The sequence below is a fragment of the Camelus ferus genome, chromosome 4 (assembly GCF_009834535.1).
Source record: "Camelus ferus isolate YT-003-E chromosome 4, BCGSAC_Cfer_1.0, whole genome shotgun sequence".
In the NCBI taxonomy this organism is placed as follows: Eukaryota; Metazoa; Chordata; class Mammalia; order Artiodactyla; family Camelidae; genus Camelus; species Camelus ferus.
The window spans coordinates 10,601,735-10,619,954 of NC_045699.1; the positions used below are offsets into that span (position 1 = coordinate 10,601,735).

General features: G+C 37.3%; 1 protein-coding gene across 4 annotated transcripts in view; it reads right to left on the minus strand.

Moving 5' to 3' along the window:
* The window catches only part of NFX1 (nuclear transcription factor, X-box binding 1), a 57,206-nt gene that overhangs the window by 14,213 nt on the left and 24,773 nt on the right, over nt 1-18,220 (minus strand). For 2 of the 4 annotated variants that reach the window (XM_006182707.3, XM_032477563.1), the window contains exons 10-14: nt 14,332-14,429; nt 11,101-11,131; nt 4,610-4,689; nt 3,543-3,651; nt 764-883 (exon numbers count right to left, since the gene is read on the minus strand). In XM_006182707.3, coding sequence (XP_006182769.1) covers nt 764-883; nt 3,543-3,651; nt 4,610-4,689; nt 11,101-11,131; nt 14,332-14,429 — 438 coding nt within the window. Of the gene's footprint in view, nt 1-763; nt 884-3,542; nt 3,652-4,609; nt 4,693-11,100; nt 11,132-14,331; nt 14,430-18,220 lie in introns of all 4 variants that reach the window. The other 2 variants (XM_014557619.2, XM_006182708.3) reach the window with 1 other exon arrangement.

Genomic DNA, 18,220 nt, shown 5'->3' on the forward strand with positions numbered 1-18,220 from the left:
GAAGAGGCAGTTCATTCAAACTCATCTCCTGCAACAAAGCCTTCCTTGGCTGAACACATCCTGGCCTGAGCTCGTTCATACTCCCTGATGTCTTAGTTCTTATGCAGATGGCCATGACACTCCACTACCATTAAAAACCTACAGTGTAAAAAATGTTCACTGGTAAGGAGATAGATTAAAATTACAATAATAAGAGGGGAAAAAAGTTAGTTAAAATAAATTCGGTAGAATCTCACTTTTACTTTAGGGAAAAAAAGTACATACATACTTTTGCCCACGAAGAAAGGCCCTAAAAAACATACACTAAGGCATAATTCCTAAAAGGTGAAATAATGGATGACTTAATTTCAATCTTTTGACTTTATTTTCTCTTTTACTTTTTATATAATAAACATATACTGCATCTACAACAACAGCAACAAAACCGAAGTTATTTTTAACTTTGCAAAAAGATGATTAACTCTGAAATAGGCAGCACAAGTGAAGGCCACAAAGAAGAAAAGTCCCTGAAAGACAAGACCTGCTTGGGGATCCCCCCGACCTTTTGGGAGTGTTTGACATACACAGAGGAAAGCGATGAAGGGCACTGTGATTCCCAGCTGTAGCCAAGATCACACCCACCTTCACAGAAGCAGCCCCCAAGCACAGGGAGCAAGGGGTGACCATCACAGTGTGACCTCAGAGCAGAAAAGAGCTGCATGCAACATCCTAAATGATACAGTAAGCAGGCTGTGAGGTGTGAAGGCAAGGAAATGGGACCCACCTGGATGATCACATTCATGGACTCTGGCACAGGTCTGGGTACACTCAGGGGGCCTGGTACCACAGGGAATTGGAGGGTAGATCACTGATGCACCACAGTGGCAGGTTAATTCATCAAAACCTGGTGTTGCAGCAGGTGAAACATAACAACCCCTCATGAGTTCGAAATGTGCACACACATACATACACACACTCACCTTTTTTTTTGCTTGTAGTTTTAGAGGAGAATTTTTAGGGGTAATCTGCTTTTTTATTTATTTATTTTTTCACCTGAGGCTGCTTTTTAAAAAAGTTTTTATTTTATTAAAGTTGAGCTGATAAAGTGTTCCATTTTTACTTGCAACAAACTCTAAGTCCATGAGTAATCTAAGATATTTTTACATGTATTTTATAAACAAAAGATCTATAGACCATCTCTTTTGATAGAACAGGGGACTTCTACTAAAAGATACAGATCCTTTTATTTTTTTTTTTAATTTTTGGTTAGGAAAATGGATAGAGATTATGAAAGCCATAGGTAGTTAACACACAAAAATATACTTTTGAATATAAACCTCAGAGAGCCACTGAAGCTATTCAAAAAAAATTCTTATAGGTACAATCAACACCTATCTTGCTATAAATATGAAGTTGAGATGAAGCCAAGAGCTACATCTGAGTTCATTAGGCACAGTTCATAAGCCCAATCAAAATGGGAACTCATATGGGCCCTCCAACAAGCAGCCTACTTTGCCAAGAGCTCTCATGACCCTCAGACTCAAAGGGGAGCTAGTTCTTTAACTCTGGTCCTTAGTAAAGGCCAGGCCTTTGGCCACAGTTCTCAACTAGGAACCAAAAGTCAGGAAGCCCAGGGCCCTTAAGGATTCCTCCACCCACTACTCTTCTCCAGTCAGTCCTCTCCAGCAAACCCAGCAGAGGCCTCACAATGTGGTGGAAAGAGCCCTGTAAATACAGCAGGAGACTTAGGCTTCTAGTCCTGGGCCTACCTGCTCAGTGACTGTGGGCAGGTAATTTAACCCCTCTGATTCTTTCTTTTGGTCCAATAGGTATACCAAACTTTGACCTATCCACTCAACAAGGTTATTGTGGGGATGGGCTAATACATGTGAAATAGCTAGTCAAAGAGTAAGGGGCTACATAAATTGTTTTTATGGAACTCCTTGTGTGTGATTTGTAACAAAGCACTGACTCATTTTTGAAATGCGGTAGGCCTAGTATTCCAGAGATGGTATTTTGAGAAACCCTGATTTAGCCTAATCTTTTAATGTAGCAGTTCTCAAAGTGTGCTCTGTTGACCCCTAGGACTCTCTGAGATCCTTTCAGGGAATCTACAAGGTCAAAATATTTTCATAATAATAATAATAATTGGGTGTTTGCTTTCTTCACTATGTTGATATTTGCATTGATAGTGCAAAAGCAATAGTTGGTAATACTGCTAGGGCATTAGTGCAAATCAAGGCAGTAGAACCAAACTGTAATCACTGTATTTTTCACTGCCAAGTACTGAGAGTAAATTAAAAAAATGACAGTTTCACTTAAGAGAGCCCTTGATGAAGCAGTGAAAAAAATTTTAACCTTTAAATATATGTCTTTTTAATATTCTGTGGAACAAAACGGGAAATCTGCATGAAGCACTTTTGCTGCACACAAAAAAACAGCTGTCCCTCAGTATTCCCAGGGGGAGCTGATTCCAGGACCCTCATGGACACCAAAATCTAAGAATGCTCAAGTCCCTTATATAATATGGTGTAGTATTTGCACATAACCTATGCCCATCTTCCCATATACTTTAAATCATCTCTAGATTACTTATAATACCCAATAAAATGTAAATGCTATGTAAATGGTTGCCAGCACAAAACAGATTCAAATTTTGTTTTTGGAACCTTATAGAAAATTTCCCCTTGAACACTTTATTTCTCTTTCTTTTTTTAATGGAAGTACTGGGGATTGAACCCAGGACCTTGTGCATGCTAAACATACACTACCACTGAGCTATAACCCATCCTACTCCTTGAACATTTTCGACCTGTCAGTACATGGATGTGGAATCCACGGATATGGAGAGCTGTATGTACTCTTGTTGTTTTAAAGAACTGCACTTCTTTAAGTTGTAAACTGGATTAACTTTTCTTCATAAAACACCTTTTTACTTGAAAGTGACGGAAAAACTATGATTATGCAGATTTGGGTATTTTGGGGGGCATTTTATCAAAAATTAACAGTGAGCCTATTCAAATTGCCAGCAAAATCAAGTTTTGTATTAAAACATGTATTCTTATTTTGTTTTACTATGAAAACTTTTTTCAGCTATTTTCATTGGTCAGTATTAAAATTTTATTGTGTGATTATTAAAAAAAAAACAAAACAGTGAGCCTGTCACTTCAAGAAAAATGGCTTTGTCGCCAATAATATAATTCAAGCTGTCAACTGAAAATAGAATTTTGGAAAAATATGTATTTACCACTATGAGCTTCACAACTTTCTAGTATGTTTCCCATGACTTTTCTGATGAGATTTGTAGCATTAATGAGTGTGGGTTTTTAATATTATAAGATGAGTAGACCTTAGGATCGCAGCTTACATCCCAAGTTTCAAATATTCAGGGACATTTAGAGCACCAGAAATAACTTTTTAAAAAAGTCTCAACATATCTGAAATACTAAGGCTTATCAATTCAGTAATCCATACTAATCTAAGAAAGTCAAGTCGCTCAGAATATATTATACCTGACTTTCTAGAAAACTCTTACTAATAAAGCATACAGGGAAGACACTCACTAGCTTGCCAGCATGTCTGGCAGTTCCCACGATGACAAGGTTCTTCACATCTATGAAGGCCACAGCGGAGTTTCCTCCCACAAATCAAAGGACACTTGTGCTCCTTATCCTAGGAAGAGAGAATTATACTTGTTTATGAAATTATCTGTATTTTATATTTTCCACAAACAAGATTAATAAAGAAGCTCTCCACAATTATGGATCACATGATATATGGGATTAGCTTCAAAATAATCAGGGGAGGGGGAGTAGATGGGGATGTGGATGAACCAAGATTACTGATCTTCCTGATCACTGCTGAAGCTGGATGTTGGGCATATGGGACTCATACAAGTCTGCTTTTATATACGTTTGAAATATTCAATAATAAGAGGAAATCTTTAAGCTTTCAAACACTCATTTATAAATAAGTCAATATACAGAACAATTTCATTACTCTTTACCTTATCAATATAAATGTTAAGAATAACAATTGTGTATTATACATATAGACATATATGTACGTGTATTTCTATACTTCTTTGCTGTGGTACTATGGTACTGTGTTATCTTGTTTAGACACACACATACACACACACACACACAATAACAGCACCTACTGCCAGGTAGTGCTTCCTTTATTTAGTTCCACAGAAGTGAATATTTCAGATAATTGAAACTTGCTCCCCCCAAAATGCCACACTCACTTTAATTACTGACCTGAGCCAAAAAGTATATGAAACTGAAGCATCAGTTGCTAAGGCCAGGCCAGGCCAGACTGTGTGTTGGGACATCATATAATCTCTTGCCGATGACTACGTGCTCACCCAGTGGTCTTGGGTTCTAGGGCCTAAGGCCTTCTGTCTTTCTTCTTTCCCTTCTTCCATGCTGCCATTGGCTGACTTCTTGACCTGGCTGAGGCCTAAAAAGGCCTAGTCTCTAGTCTCTGGGCAGCACTATGACTGCTGCTCAGGGGCTCCTCCCAGTGATTTTCTAAATCTGGGCTGCATTCTAGATGGCTGAGGTTTCCAGAAGCTTAACCCCTGGATGAATACAATCTGATTGTGCCTGATGATAGGTCCACTTACCACACAGCATATCTCATTACATTTATGCCGTCCACACAACCGTTTCTTGTTACACCGCTTGTCACACATAAATGTAGCATCTGCTATGAACAAATTAAAAAGAAAAAAAGGTCAAAGGGTATGAACATTCATTCAACAAACATTTGAGTGACTACAGGCTAAAGAAATACAAAGATAATAATGTAAATAAATTAGCTACGGTGAAAACCCATACTAAAATACGATCATTTTTCACTTGTCAGACTGTGAAAAAAAATAGAAAAAAAAAAACCAGGCAGACTACCCAAGTGCCTACTGACAGATGAATGGATAAAGAAGATGTGATAGTATTAAAAAAAAACTTGCAAACAAAAGTCCAGGACCAGATGGCTTCACTGGGGAATTCTACCAAACAAACAATGAAGAACTGATCCTTCTCAAACTCTTCCAAATGACTGAAGAGGAAGGAACACTCCCAAAGTCATTCTATGAAGCCACTATCACCCTGATACCAAAACAAGACAAAGATACTACCAAAACAGAAAATTATAGGCCAATATCTCTGATGAATATAGACGCAAAAATTCTCAACAAAATATTGTTAGCAAACCGAATCCAACAACACACAAAAAAGATCATACCCTGCGATCAAGATGGATTCATCCCAGGGTCACAAGGATGATTCAACATATGTTAATCAATCAACATGATACACCACATCAACAAAAGACAAAAGCCACATGATCATCTCAATAGATGCAAAAAATTTTGATAAAATCCAACATCCATTCATGATAAAAATTCTTACCAAAGTGGGTATAGAGGAAACATATCTCAACATAATAAAAGCTATCTATGACAAACCCACAGCCAACATAATACTCAATGGTGAAAAGCTGAAATCCTTCCTGCTAAAATCTGGAACAAGACAAGGATGTTCTCTCACCACTTCTATTCAACACAGTTTTGGAAGTCCTAGTCACAGCAACCAGAGAAGAAAAAGAAAGAAAAGGGATCCAAATTGGAAGGGAAGAGGTAAAACTGTCACTGTATGCAAATGCCATGATACTATATATAGAAAACCCTAAAGACTCCACACAAAAAATTCTAGAACTGATAAATTCAATAAGGTAGCAGAATATAAAATTAACTTACACAAATCTGTTGCATTTCTTTACACTAACAATGATATATCAGAAAAGGAAAGTATAACAATCCCTTTTAAAACTGCACACACACACAAAAAACTTAGTAACAAAAAGAAGAAAGAGAAAAAGAAAAGACCTGTAAGAGACTGCTTTGGCAATTCGGGGTCTTTTATGGTTCCATATAAATTTTGGAATTGTTTGTTCTTTAAAAAAAAAAACAAGCAAAAAAAAAACTTAATAATAAACCTGACCAAGGAGGCAGGTTTGAGAACTATAAAACACTGATAAAAGAAATTAAAGATGTTTTAAAGAAATGGAAAGATATCTTATGCTTTTTAATTTTTTTTGGAGGGGGTAATTAGGTTTCTTTATGTATTTTTAAATCAATTTTTTTAAATTTTATTTTTTAGTGGAGGTTCTGGGGATTGAACCCAGGACCTTGTGCATGCTAATCATGCACTCTACTGCCTAGCTATACCCTCCCCCTTCCACACTCTTGGATTGGAGGAATTAATATTGTTAAAATGGCCATAGTACCCAAAACAATCTACAGATTTAATGTGATCCTTATCAAATTACCCAGGACATTCTTCACAGAACTAGAACAAATAATCCTGAAATTTATATGGAATCAAAAAAGACTCAGAATTGCCAAAGCAATACTGAAGAAAAAGAATAAAGCTGGAAGAATAACCTTCCCAGACTTCAGACATTATTACAAAGCTACAGTAATCAAAACAGTGTGGTACTGGCACAATAACAGACATATAGATCAATGGAACAGAATAGAGAGTCCAGAAATAAACCCACACACCTACGGTCAATTAATCTTTGATAAAGGAGGCAAGAATATACAATGGAGAAAAGAAGGTCTCTTCAGCAAGTGGTATTGGGAAACATGGACGGCCACACGCATGTTAGAACAAAGAATGTTAGAATGTTATGTTAGAATGAAGTTATTTAGACCATTCCCTCACACTATACAAAAAAACAAACTCAAAAGGGCTTAAAAACTTGAACATAAGACAAGACACCTAGAAGAAAACATGGGCAAAACGTTCTCTAACATAAATCATAGCAATGTTCTCCTAGGTCAAGTATCCCAAGGCAATCAAAATAAAAGCAAAAATAAATAAACGGGACCTAATGGAACATAAGCTTTTGCACAGCAAAGGAAATCATAAATAAAACAAAAAGACAACCTATGGACTGGGAAAAAATATTTGCAAATGATGTGACTGTCAAGGGCTTAATTTCCATAATATAAAAATAGCTCGCACAACTCAGTAACAACAAAATACAACTCAGTCAAAAAGTGGGTAGGAGACCTAAATAGACATTTCTTCAAAGACATACAGATGGCCGATATGCACATGAAAAGATGGTCGATTTCGTTAATTATTAAAGAAATGTAAATCAAAAGTATAATGAGGTATCACCTCACACTCATCAGAATGGCCATCATTAAAAAGTCCACAAACAATAAATGCTGTAAAGAGTGTGGAGAAAAGGGAACCCTCTTACACTGTTGGTGGGAATGTAGTTTGGTGAGCCACTATGGAAAACAGTATGAAGGTTCCTTTAAAAACTAAAAATAGTCACCATATGATCCAGCAATCCCACTCCTGGGCATATGTCTGAAGAAAACTCTAATTAGAAAAGATACATGCACCCCAATATTCATGCAGCACTATTTACAATAGCCAACTCATGGAAACAACCTGAATGTCCATCGACAAATGAATGGATAAAGAAAATAAGGTATATATGTGGGGGGAATATTACTCGGCCATAAAAAAGAATGAAATAATGCCATCTGCAGCAACATAGATGGACCCAGAGATTACCATACTAAGTGAAGTAAGTCAGATAAAGACAAATATCATATGATATCACTTATATGTGGAATCTAAAAAAAGATAAAGATCTAAGTGAACTTATTCACAAAGCAAGAAATAGACTCACAGACATAGAAAACAAACTTATGGTTACCAAAGGGGAAAAGGTTGGGGGATGGATAAATTAGAGGTTTGGAATTAGTAGATACAAACTTCTATATATCAAATAGATAAACAACAAAGTCCTAATGTATAGCACAAGGAACTACATTCAGTATCTTGCAATAACCTAGAATTAAAAAGAAGACATATGTATTACTGAATCACTATGCTGTATACTGGAAACTAACCCAATATTCAACTAAATTTCAATTAAAAAAAAAAAAGAAACAGAAAACTCAAATTTTACTCTAGAGTAACATTTAACTTAGCCAATAAAAATGCAACATTAGGCTAAAGGTCCATAGTGGGATAAAGGCTAAGTAAAATAAAAGATGGTCATATTCCAATTAAGAGCCTTTAAAATACATCAGTATATCTGCAGTAAAGGACTAACTGCAGATTAAAACAATATGTGTTATACACACACACACACACACAAATGAGTATTATTCAGCCATAAAAAAAGAATGAAACCTTGCCATTTGTGACAACATGTATAGTCCTAGAGGATATTACGCTAAGTGAAATAAGTCAGAGAAAGACAAATACTGCATGATTTCACTTATACATGGAATCTAAAAAAAAAAAAAAAAAAAGAACAAACATAACAAAATGGCTATAGATACAGACAACAGGTGGTTGCCAGGGGAGTGGGAGTGGGGGCAAGAAAGAAATAGGTGAGGGAGAGGCACAAACTTCCAGTTACAAAATCAGTGAGTCATGGGTATGAAGTCAGTGTGAGGAATATAGTTAATAACTAAGTAATATCTTTGTATGATGACATATTGCAACTAGACTTACTGTGGTGATCATCTTGAAATGTACAGAAAAAAATCAGTATGTTCTGTAACAGGAACTAATATAGTGCTATAGCTCAATTTTACTTGAAAAACAAACACACAAACTCACAGAAAAAGAGATCAGACGTGTTACCAGAAAAGGAGGCGGGGGGGCAGATTGGATGAAGGTAGTTCAAAAGGTACAAACTTCCAGTTATTATAATAAGATAAATCAGTATTGTGGATGTAAGGTACAACACAATAAATATAATTCACACTGCTGTGTGTTATATATGAAAGTTGTTAAGAGAGTAAATCCTAAGAGTTCTCATCACACACAAAATTCTTTTTTATTTTTTTCATTCTGTATCTACATGAGGTGACAAATGTTCACTAAACTTATGATAATAATTTCATGACGTAAGTCAGATTATTAGCTATATGCTTTAACTTACATAGTGCTATATGTCAATTATAACTCAACAAAACCAGAAGGAAAAGAGAAGAAAATAGGAAGACTGATTAATAAGTGATATGGGTAAAGGTGTGGAGAAAAAGGTACACAAACACTTAGTGGACAGGAATATAAACTTTTCGAGTATATATGCATCAAAAATTTAAGTGGCAATTTCATTTTAAGGAATCCTTCCTACAGATATACTTTCAAAAGTAGCCAGAATATTAAAAGCACAAGCAACCAAAGAAAAAACATAAATTAAACTTGCATTATCTGAAACGGGGAAAAACTGGAGAGAAGGTAAATGACCACCAAATGGGCATGGCTGAACTACACTATGGCATATCCACATACGGAATACTCTGAAGAGAGAGAGCTACACATAATGACATGGAAAAATGTCTTTGATATATTATCAAGGGGAAAAAAACCCAAGTTCCAGACAGTATGTTTAGTAAGAACCTAAGCTTAGGGCAAAAACAAAAGCATAATAGCACGTGCATACATCTGTATGAATACAGAAAAAGATCTGGACTCATACCCAACCAACTAATGATGTGGTTTCATCAAAGCAGTAGAACTAGGAGGGGAGAATGAGGTAAGGGTGTGTTTCTACTTTTTGCTTTATATTGTTTAATTAATTTTTTTTACTTTAAAATTATATTAATGTTGTAAGTTTTTCAAATTATGTATTTAATAACCAAAATTTTGACTGTGGTTTTGAGAAGATATTTTCTGGTTATGTCAAATATTCATATATTTAAGGCAGATATTCAGCCATTCTCTACCTTTTTCAGGCTAACAGATCCCTACTTCTGTCCAGATATTGGGCACCCATGTGCTCCTCAGTTCCAGGGGTAAATACTGAATAGGCTAGCCTTTCATGGTAATTTCATTCCCCTTGTTAGTGAAGGGTTTAGGCAGGAGCATGTGATACAAAGTGTATTGAAGGTCTTTCAGGACTGTTTTCCCTGCTGTTTTTTTTTTTTTTTTTCGACTGACATATAGTCAGTTTACAATGTGTTAATTTCTGGTGTACAGCATAATGTTTCAGTCATACATATACATCCATATACTTGTTTTCATATTCCTTTTCATTATAGGTTACTACAAGACATACAATATAGTTCCTTGTGCTATACAGAAGGAAGAGAAGATTAAGAATCTTCCTTTCTTTCCTTTAGATGCTGTTGTGAGAGAACTCAATGTGTGAAACTGCTGTAGCTAAGTTATACCCATGAGGGGAAAACCAAGAAAACTGCAGGAAGCTGAACTGGAGTCCTGGAATCATTGGGTTTGGAACTAACCAACCTTGGACTTGTTCTTCCTCCAGACTTCCCGTCATGAGAGACGGTAAACCCTCTTATAGCTCAAGTCACCTTTCCTTGGGTTTTTAGATACATGTAGCCAGGAGCATCCTATATAATAATAGCTTTCTTCTTGACCAGAATAAGAGCTTTTATTTTGTACAAGTTTATCTTCTATCACTTTTCCAAAATGGTTTTAAAGCAGTTTAAACAAAGACTATGTAATGGTTAGCAAAGCAGGGATGGAACCATAATGAAGTGGAATATCAGGATCAAGGACAAAGGAAGAGACACTATTCTATGCCTCAAGGTTAAGAAGGCTGCCCTGTTCCACGTATCCAATGGTCCTACCAAGCCTTAAGGGGATCAAGCATCAGAGTCAGTTTGTAAAAATTTTGTTTCATTAGATGTCATTTACCTTCCCTTTCTGTACCAACATTTTATTATGAAAATTTTCAAACATAAAAAAAGTTGAAACAAATTTACAGTGAACACCTATATGTGCCCACTACCTAGATTCTACCATTAATTACTTCTTCACATAACTATCCATTCTTCTATCCACCCATCAGTTTATCTTAATTTTGGATGCTTTTCAAAGTAAACTACACACATGAATACATTTTCCTTATATTTTTCAGCATTTCATTAACTAGAATTCAATTCATGTTTTTTTTATTTTGAGGCAAAAAATTACATACAATTAAGTGCACAAATCTTAAGTGTACCTCCAGTGAATTTTGACAGATACATAACCCATCCCCCATCAAGATGTAAAACTTTACCCCAGAAAGTTCCCTCAAGCCCCTTTCCAGTCATACCTTCACTTTTGAGACTGGTACATGGAAGCTCCTATGGAAAAAAAAAAGGATTAATAACTACTTCAGGAATAAAAGAAACAATACAACTGTAGTATAATGCTAAATGTAACAAGCATATCCCAAATATCGTGCTCTCTGGCAGTCGCTTATTCACCACCTTCACCTACCTGGAGCGAGATTAGTTCCATCTCTGTATTAATATGCTTTACTCACAACAGGGCCCTAGGTCTAATGATTTTTCATGCAAACATAACTGTAACATTCTTTGTGGACTGGCCTCCAAACTCAGCAGATTAGGTATTATAAAATCTGAATGAAAAGAAGGACTGCTAAAGGTACACAAAGCAAAGAGAAATAACTGTCTGGCAAGGGTACAGACAGAAAAAGCCATGAAAAGCAGAGGAAAGAATTGAAAATATGTAACAATCGGGTACCATTTAATGCAGGGGCAAACAGCTCTACACACTCAAGGGCACCCTGACAATGCTGTTGAACTGCAGCAAAGTGGAATACAGAAGTCCTCTGGCCTTTGAAATTCTACTTTCATGGTTTCAATTACGTGTGAATGGCCCCAAAGGTCTATCGCATGTAATTTTGCTGACACATGTGCCTGAACAATGTGTGGTGAGGCTGCTATGTGGAGAGTGAGTGAGGCACTTGAGAGAGACTCAGCCTGGCTGGCGGCTTGGCATCTACACCTGAATTTGGCTTTGATGTCATGTATAGGTTGCCATGTACTCAGAAATAAGCAAAATGATAAAAAACATTTCTTCTTAGTGAAAATGACACTGAAAAGAAAGGGGCAGGTGCTAGAGTTGATAACAGACATGAAGATGTCTAAGAAAGAGCAGCTTCTTGGCGAGAAAGATGTTTTAGATAATTAAATAAGCTGGCTGGGTTCAATCATATGAAAAAACTCCCCATATGCTCTAGAGATATAAAGCAAACGTGACTCATGAAACTGCTTGAGTGAGTGCTCCAGCTAGTGCAAACACTGGACTGTACAAAAGAAATGACAAGCTGGAGTGGAATCTTCAACTGCAGGGAAAGGCAGAGGTCCCATAAATCCTTATAATAAATATGAATTACCAATAAAAAAAACCTTAAATACAGTATGCTCTGTTAAGAGGTAGTAAGATACAGCATACATTTCTCAAAGATTCCCACCAATGATTACAAGAGAACAATCTTTGAAGCTTTAAGATGTAAGTTTTGTTTATTTAGAAACCTCACTTCCATGGAAAAGCTCATTCCATAAAAGACATTTTATGAAAAATCTGGCTGAATAATTAGGTGATTATCAAGTGTCTCAAAAACATCTTTCACTTTGTCAAACTGTTTAACAGAATTCATACTGATAGTGAGCTCCTCCAGCAATTTTAGAATAAGACTTCTATTTGCAAAAATTCAATTGACACATAGTTTTTCAGCCATGGGGCCCACTATTAGAGGGAGTGAGGATAGAGAGTGAATGAGAAGCAAAAAAACACAGAGACAGAAGACAGAAAATGGGATTGCCGGGGAGAAAGAAGCCAATTGACAGTAGTCAATTCTAGCCTGTAGGTCCCAACCCTGTTTGTAATTCTTGTTCACAAAGAACACCTCTAGGTTTTATTAAATTTACGATTACTGAATCATCGTATCTCACACAGTCTTCAAGTCAGTATTTACAAAGCATAAAGTGGTCCTGTACCTGACATTCAAAATACCTTTACTTCCCCATGTATTCTGTGATTTCTTTCAGGAAAAAACTCTACATATCCTCATACAACTTTTGTCACACATAAATTGCACTATTCTGATACTCTTTTCCTTTAATTCTGAAGCTTACCTATTAAGCTAGCTCCAAATTTATGGAGTATATCCTCAGAATCATTTAAGTCAGCTGCTACCCAGACCTTGGGCTGTATTTAACAAACAGAACCAACTACTCAGAATTCTCTCTACCCGGCCTGTGCTCTGCTGGGACAGGTGCTGATACACACTGAAATGACCAGAAGTAGGTCAGAGAGCAGGACAGATCAATATTCTGTATGTTCCACAAGTTGGATTACCCAAAGACTTCTACAGGAAAGCTTCCTTTCCTCTTCTAGTTACAGACACAAGAATGGGCACTAAATTCCAAAATGGTAAGATGACCCTTTTCTATAACACATAGTCCAATAAAGATTGTCCCAGGGAGAAAGTAGAAATTGATGAAAGAGTTGTACAGTGAAGAATTAGCATTATCCGAAGAGAGGTCTCGACTTTTCCATCGGCTTCTAGGAGGTAATCTCTAAACCCCTGGAATATCATGCTTGATAAGAGGGTCATTATTTGCCTGGGGCCTTGGGTCACCAGATAGTCTAATATGACTCAGGGTACAGGCTGGCCACACGAGGAAGACCAATGATGTGACTTAGGGTGTGGGCTCTGGGTCACACAGTATTAGTGGACTTCTAGAGAGTGAGATCAGCAACACAGGCAGTCAACCATGGCTACATGACAGAGCCCCAATAAAAACTGAATACCCAGGCTTAGGTGGGTGAGCTTCCCTGGTTGGCAATAATCCACGCACACAGTCACACATGGGTGCTGAGAAAACAACGCTGTTTCAACTGCATGGTGAGAGGACAACTGGAAGCTTTGTATTTTGTACTTTCTCACATTCTGCCCTATGTGCTTCTTCCTTTGGTTGATTTTAATCTGTATTCTTTCTCTGTAATCAACTGTAATCATGAGTTTTCAATAAGTTCCATGAGTCCTTCTAGCAAATTATCAAAACTTGAGGGTGGTCTTGGGGAACCACTGGATTGTAGCTGGTATCAGAGGTGAGGGTGGTCATGTGGCTGTCCTAATTGAGCAACTGTCTAAACTCTTGCAGTGAGTGTCAGCAGTGAGGGTGATCTTGCGGACTGTGTTCCCTCTCACTTCCTGGTTAGCTAACTGCTTGCAGTGGTGCTACTGTTTCTCTCTTCTGATATCTGGCATTACCACACTTGTATTTGGTAGAGCTACTCGTATACATAAGAGCCCTAAGCCTGTAACTGGCCTCTGAGCTTTGAATGCTGGAACCCTCCATACCTATCTTACAACTGGTCCACAGTAGGTGTCAGTATACACTGGCTGGATTGAATGAATCACACATAGTATAATAGGAATAAACCTGAGGTTATTTTGATTCCTTCCCTCCCATAATCACCAACTTAAAAGGCAGTGGTGGCAACAACTCTAGCATTGTTTAGGATTTACCTTCGTTCTGAAAGAGCATCTGCAGGAAATAACTGATGTGCGAGAGCATGGTCCACAGTCTCCTTCATGGCAGAGCTTTTCACAGGTATGAATGAAATCTTTAATAAAAATGAAAAGAGCTGGGGATGAAAATTGCAACTACTCATTTTCAGACTCCTAAATTCACTAGCCACAATGGTCTTCCACTTCTGTTCCCTGCAACTCTGTCCTCAGAGTTAAGGGAAAAAGGATGCCATCAATGCCTCTTCCCCTATCATCCCTTCATCCAGCAGGCTGGGCCTTTTCTAGCAAGGACGGGCCGCAGCATTAGTCACAGGAATACGCTACGGAGTACAAGATGCTCTGCCTAAGTCAAAGGATAGATCTTATGACTCTTTATTTAGACCTTTAGACTCAGATCTCCTTAAAATTGTAGCCATAAGTGACTTACTGAAGTACTCTTGACTCTGAAAATCATTTGGGATCATACATAATCAGAAACCATGATCCATAATTTCACTAAGTTCTGTGAATGTCTGGTAGTAGGTGGCCTGCCACTAATTCTGGTTAGCTAGGTTTTAGGACAAGTCCTGCTTCAAAGACCCCTCAGGGATCATCCATAGTCTCTCTCTATGGCTGCTATCTAGTATTTTTTCCATCTTTTTACTTTCACCCCAATTGTATCTTTGATCCTAAAGTCTGTTTCCTTAAGATAGCATAGAGTTGGATCCTTTTAAAAAATTCAGTTTGACAATCTCTGCTTTTTTTGTTTAATCCATTCTCATTAACGTTATTATCAATATAACTGGATTTATGTCTGCCATTTTTACTTTAGTTTTCTGTATGTCTCACGTCTTTTTTGTTAATATTAATCCTCCTTTATTGGTTTCTTTTGCATTAAGTGAGTATCTTCTAGTGTAACATTTTCCCTTGGTAATGGTATTTGTCACTACATTTTGAGTTATCTTCTTAATGGTTGCTTGAGGGCTTACCACATGTATCTTAGAATCTACTTCAGACTTATACCAACCTAATTCCAATGAGATGCAGAAAGCTTATTTCTATATAGCTCTATTCTCTCTTCTCTTTTGTGCTATTACTGTTATACATGTCACATCTATATATGTTATAAATTCAACAATACAATTTATTAATTGTTGCTTTATATGTTATACCTATTAAAGAAATTGAGAAAAGAAAGGAGAGCAAGTATAAATTTATAATTGGTTATATTTATCTCCTTAAATCAGAAAACTTCTGGTTTTCTTCATTTGTTCCTGCAGATCTGAGTTACCGTCTGGTATCATTTCCTCACTCCAATACATTTGATCCTACTCACCTCCTTTGTGCTGTATTGTCAGGTGTGTTTCTATATGTTATAGGCCTAGTAATACAATTTATATACATATTATTTTATAAAATTGCTTTTTAAACCAGTTGAGAAAGGAAGAAATATGCATTTATACTTCTTTTTATAATTATGTAATTACCTTTACTCTTTTTTAATGTGGATTTAAATTTACATCTGGGTTTACTTGCTATCAGCCTAAAGACCACTCTTTAGTATTTACTGTAATGCTAGCAATGAACTCTCCGTTTTCCTCATTTTTGAAAGACAGCTTTGCTGGCTATAAGATTACTGGCTGACAATTTTTTCGTTTCAGCACTTCGAACAGGTCATCCCACTACCTTTCTGTTGTGATGTAGTGCGCGCCATTGTTTCTGCTGGGAGGTCAGCTGTGGCTCTTACAGTGCTTCCCTTGTATGCGATGTGTCATTTTTCTTGTGCTGTTTTCAAGATTTTCTCCTTGTCTTTGGCTTTCAGCATTTTTACTATGTGCCTAGGTGTGATCTCTTTGAATTTATCCTATTGGAGTTTGTTGAGTTTCTTAGATGTGTAGATTGTCTCTAAATAAATTTGAAAAGCTTTCCATCATTATTTCTTCAAATATTTATCTGCTCCTTTCTCCCTTCCTGGTCTTCCCATGATATGTATGTTTGTGTGCTTAAAGGTGTCCCACATTTCTCTGAGGTGCTGTTCATTTTTTCTTGCTTCATTTTTCCCTTGTTCTATGGATTATATGATCTCTATAAGTCTTATCTTCCCATTTACTGTACCCTTCTTCTGCCAGCTCAAATCTACCGTTGAGCTCCTTTAATGAATTTTTGATTTTAATTACTGGACTTTTCAATTCCAGATTTTCCATTTGGTTCTTCTTTATAGTTTCTATCTTTTTATTGATATTCTCAATTTAATGAAACACTGCCTTTATACTCTCCTTTACCTCTTCAAGCATGGTTTTAGTTCTTTGAACATATTCATAATGGCTACCTCAAAGTCTTTGTTAAACTTGACATCGGTCACTTTCACAGAAAACTGAAACAGGAAATAGAAAATTTCTGTTACCTGTGTTTTTCCCCCTTTGCATACGTTGTAATTTTTTTGTTGAAAACTAGACATTCTGGGTTCACAGTAACTCTAGATAATGCTTCCTCTTCCCACAGCTTGTGGGGGTTTTTTTTGGTTGTTGTCTGCTTATTTATTTGTTTTGTGACTTGGCTAGGTTATTTTAGTGAAGCCTGTATCTCTTACAGTTTGAGACACTGGTGTCACTCTTTAGATGGCACAGCCTTGGGCATGTGCACTGTCACCCTGGGATGACAATGGTTTTAGCAGGGCTCCCTTTGTCTCTTTTCCTGATCTCTGTTAAGCTGTCTGTCTCATTTGGTATGACACTCAGTCCTGAGGCTCCCTTAATTGCTCGCTGATTATTATTTTCAACAATGTCCTGAGGCATGAATTGTTCAGCAGTCTGATCCAATAAAATCTGGACAGAGGCAGTCTTTGAGGTAAGTCTGTGAGGTCTATTCTGACCCCCTCTTAGCTCTCTCTTTCCCGCAGTTCAGCTTGTTGCTCTTAATGAAGAGGAGCTACTGTTATCTAAATGGCCCTTAGGCCTGAACTTCCCCACACTGTTTCAAATTAACGTCAGTTCTTTTGGGGAGTATTTTGGAGCTCTCTTTCCTTATGGACTGCCTCTCTCCCTGGGAAAAGTCATTCAGCCACTATTCTGGGTGCTGGGTAGGACAGCAGCTTCTGGTTTTCTTGATTTGCTTCTCTCATTGTGAAACCTCTGCCCTACAAGTGAGCTGGGGTGAGGGTTATTGCAACCCCAGTACTGCCTGTTGTGAGTGGGACAGTCTCCAATCTATGGGTAGGGACTGTATGGAGGGAGGAAGCCTCCAACCTGTCAGCTGTGCTTATCAGAAATTTAGCCTCTTCAACTTGGGGTTGGAGGGCATGAGAAATACTGGTAGTCTACTCCTCTGAGGAAGTGACACTTGACATAGGAGCTAAGGGTAGAGGAAGCCCCATCTTCTTGGGAACACCCATCATGAATGGAGGTTTTGCTGAGCTGAGCTGGGGTGGAGCGGGGAGGGAAGGAGTAGGGCGTGACTCAGATGACATAGACATATTCTTGCTGTTCTTCTTCAGTTTTAGTAGATTTTCTCCAATAAAAATTTCTTTATCTGATGTATGCCTGTAGGCAATTCCCAGACTTTAAATGGCTACTTTTTTAGTTTTTCTCCGCTTTGCTTGTTTTGCTGGGAGTAGGTCCACGTAGCTCCTCATGCTACCATCCTGAAAGCAGAGCTTCAACTAGTATTTTGTACTAAAACTGTGCACCTAGGATGGAAATTTCCTACTGGGGGAGATACTAAAAGGCCTAAACAAGCTTTCTGCTGATAAGCCAGGTCTGAATAAACATGAGAGCCACTGTTACCACTAGCCATGGGCTTGTCTTTGAGCTTTTCAATCCAACTCACCCTAGTTCCTTAAAAGTTTTCCATGATTAAAACTCTGCTAAGGTATAGCAGTTACTCTTGAATCTCTAGACCTGGTCTTGTC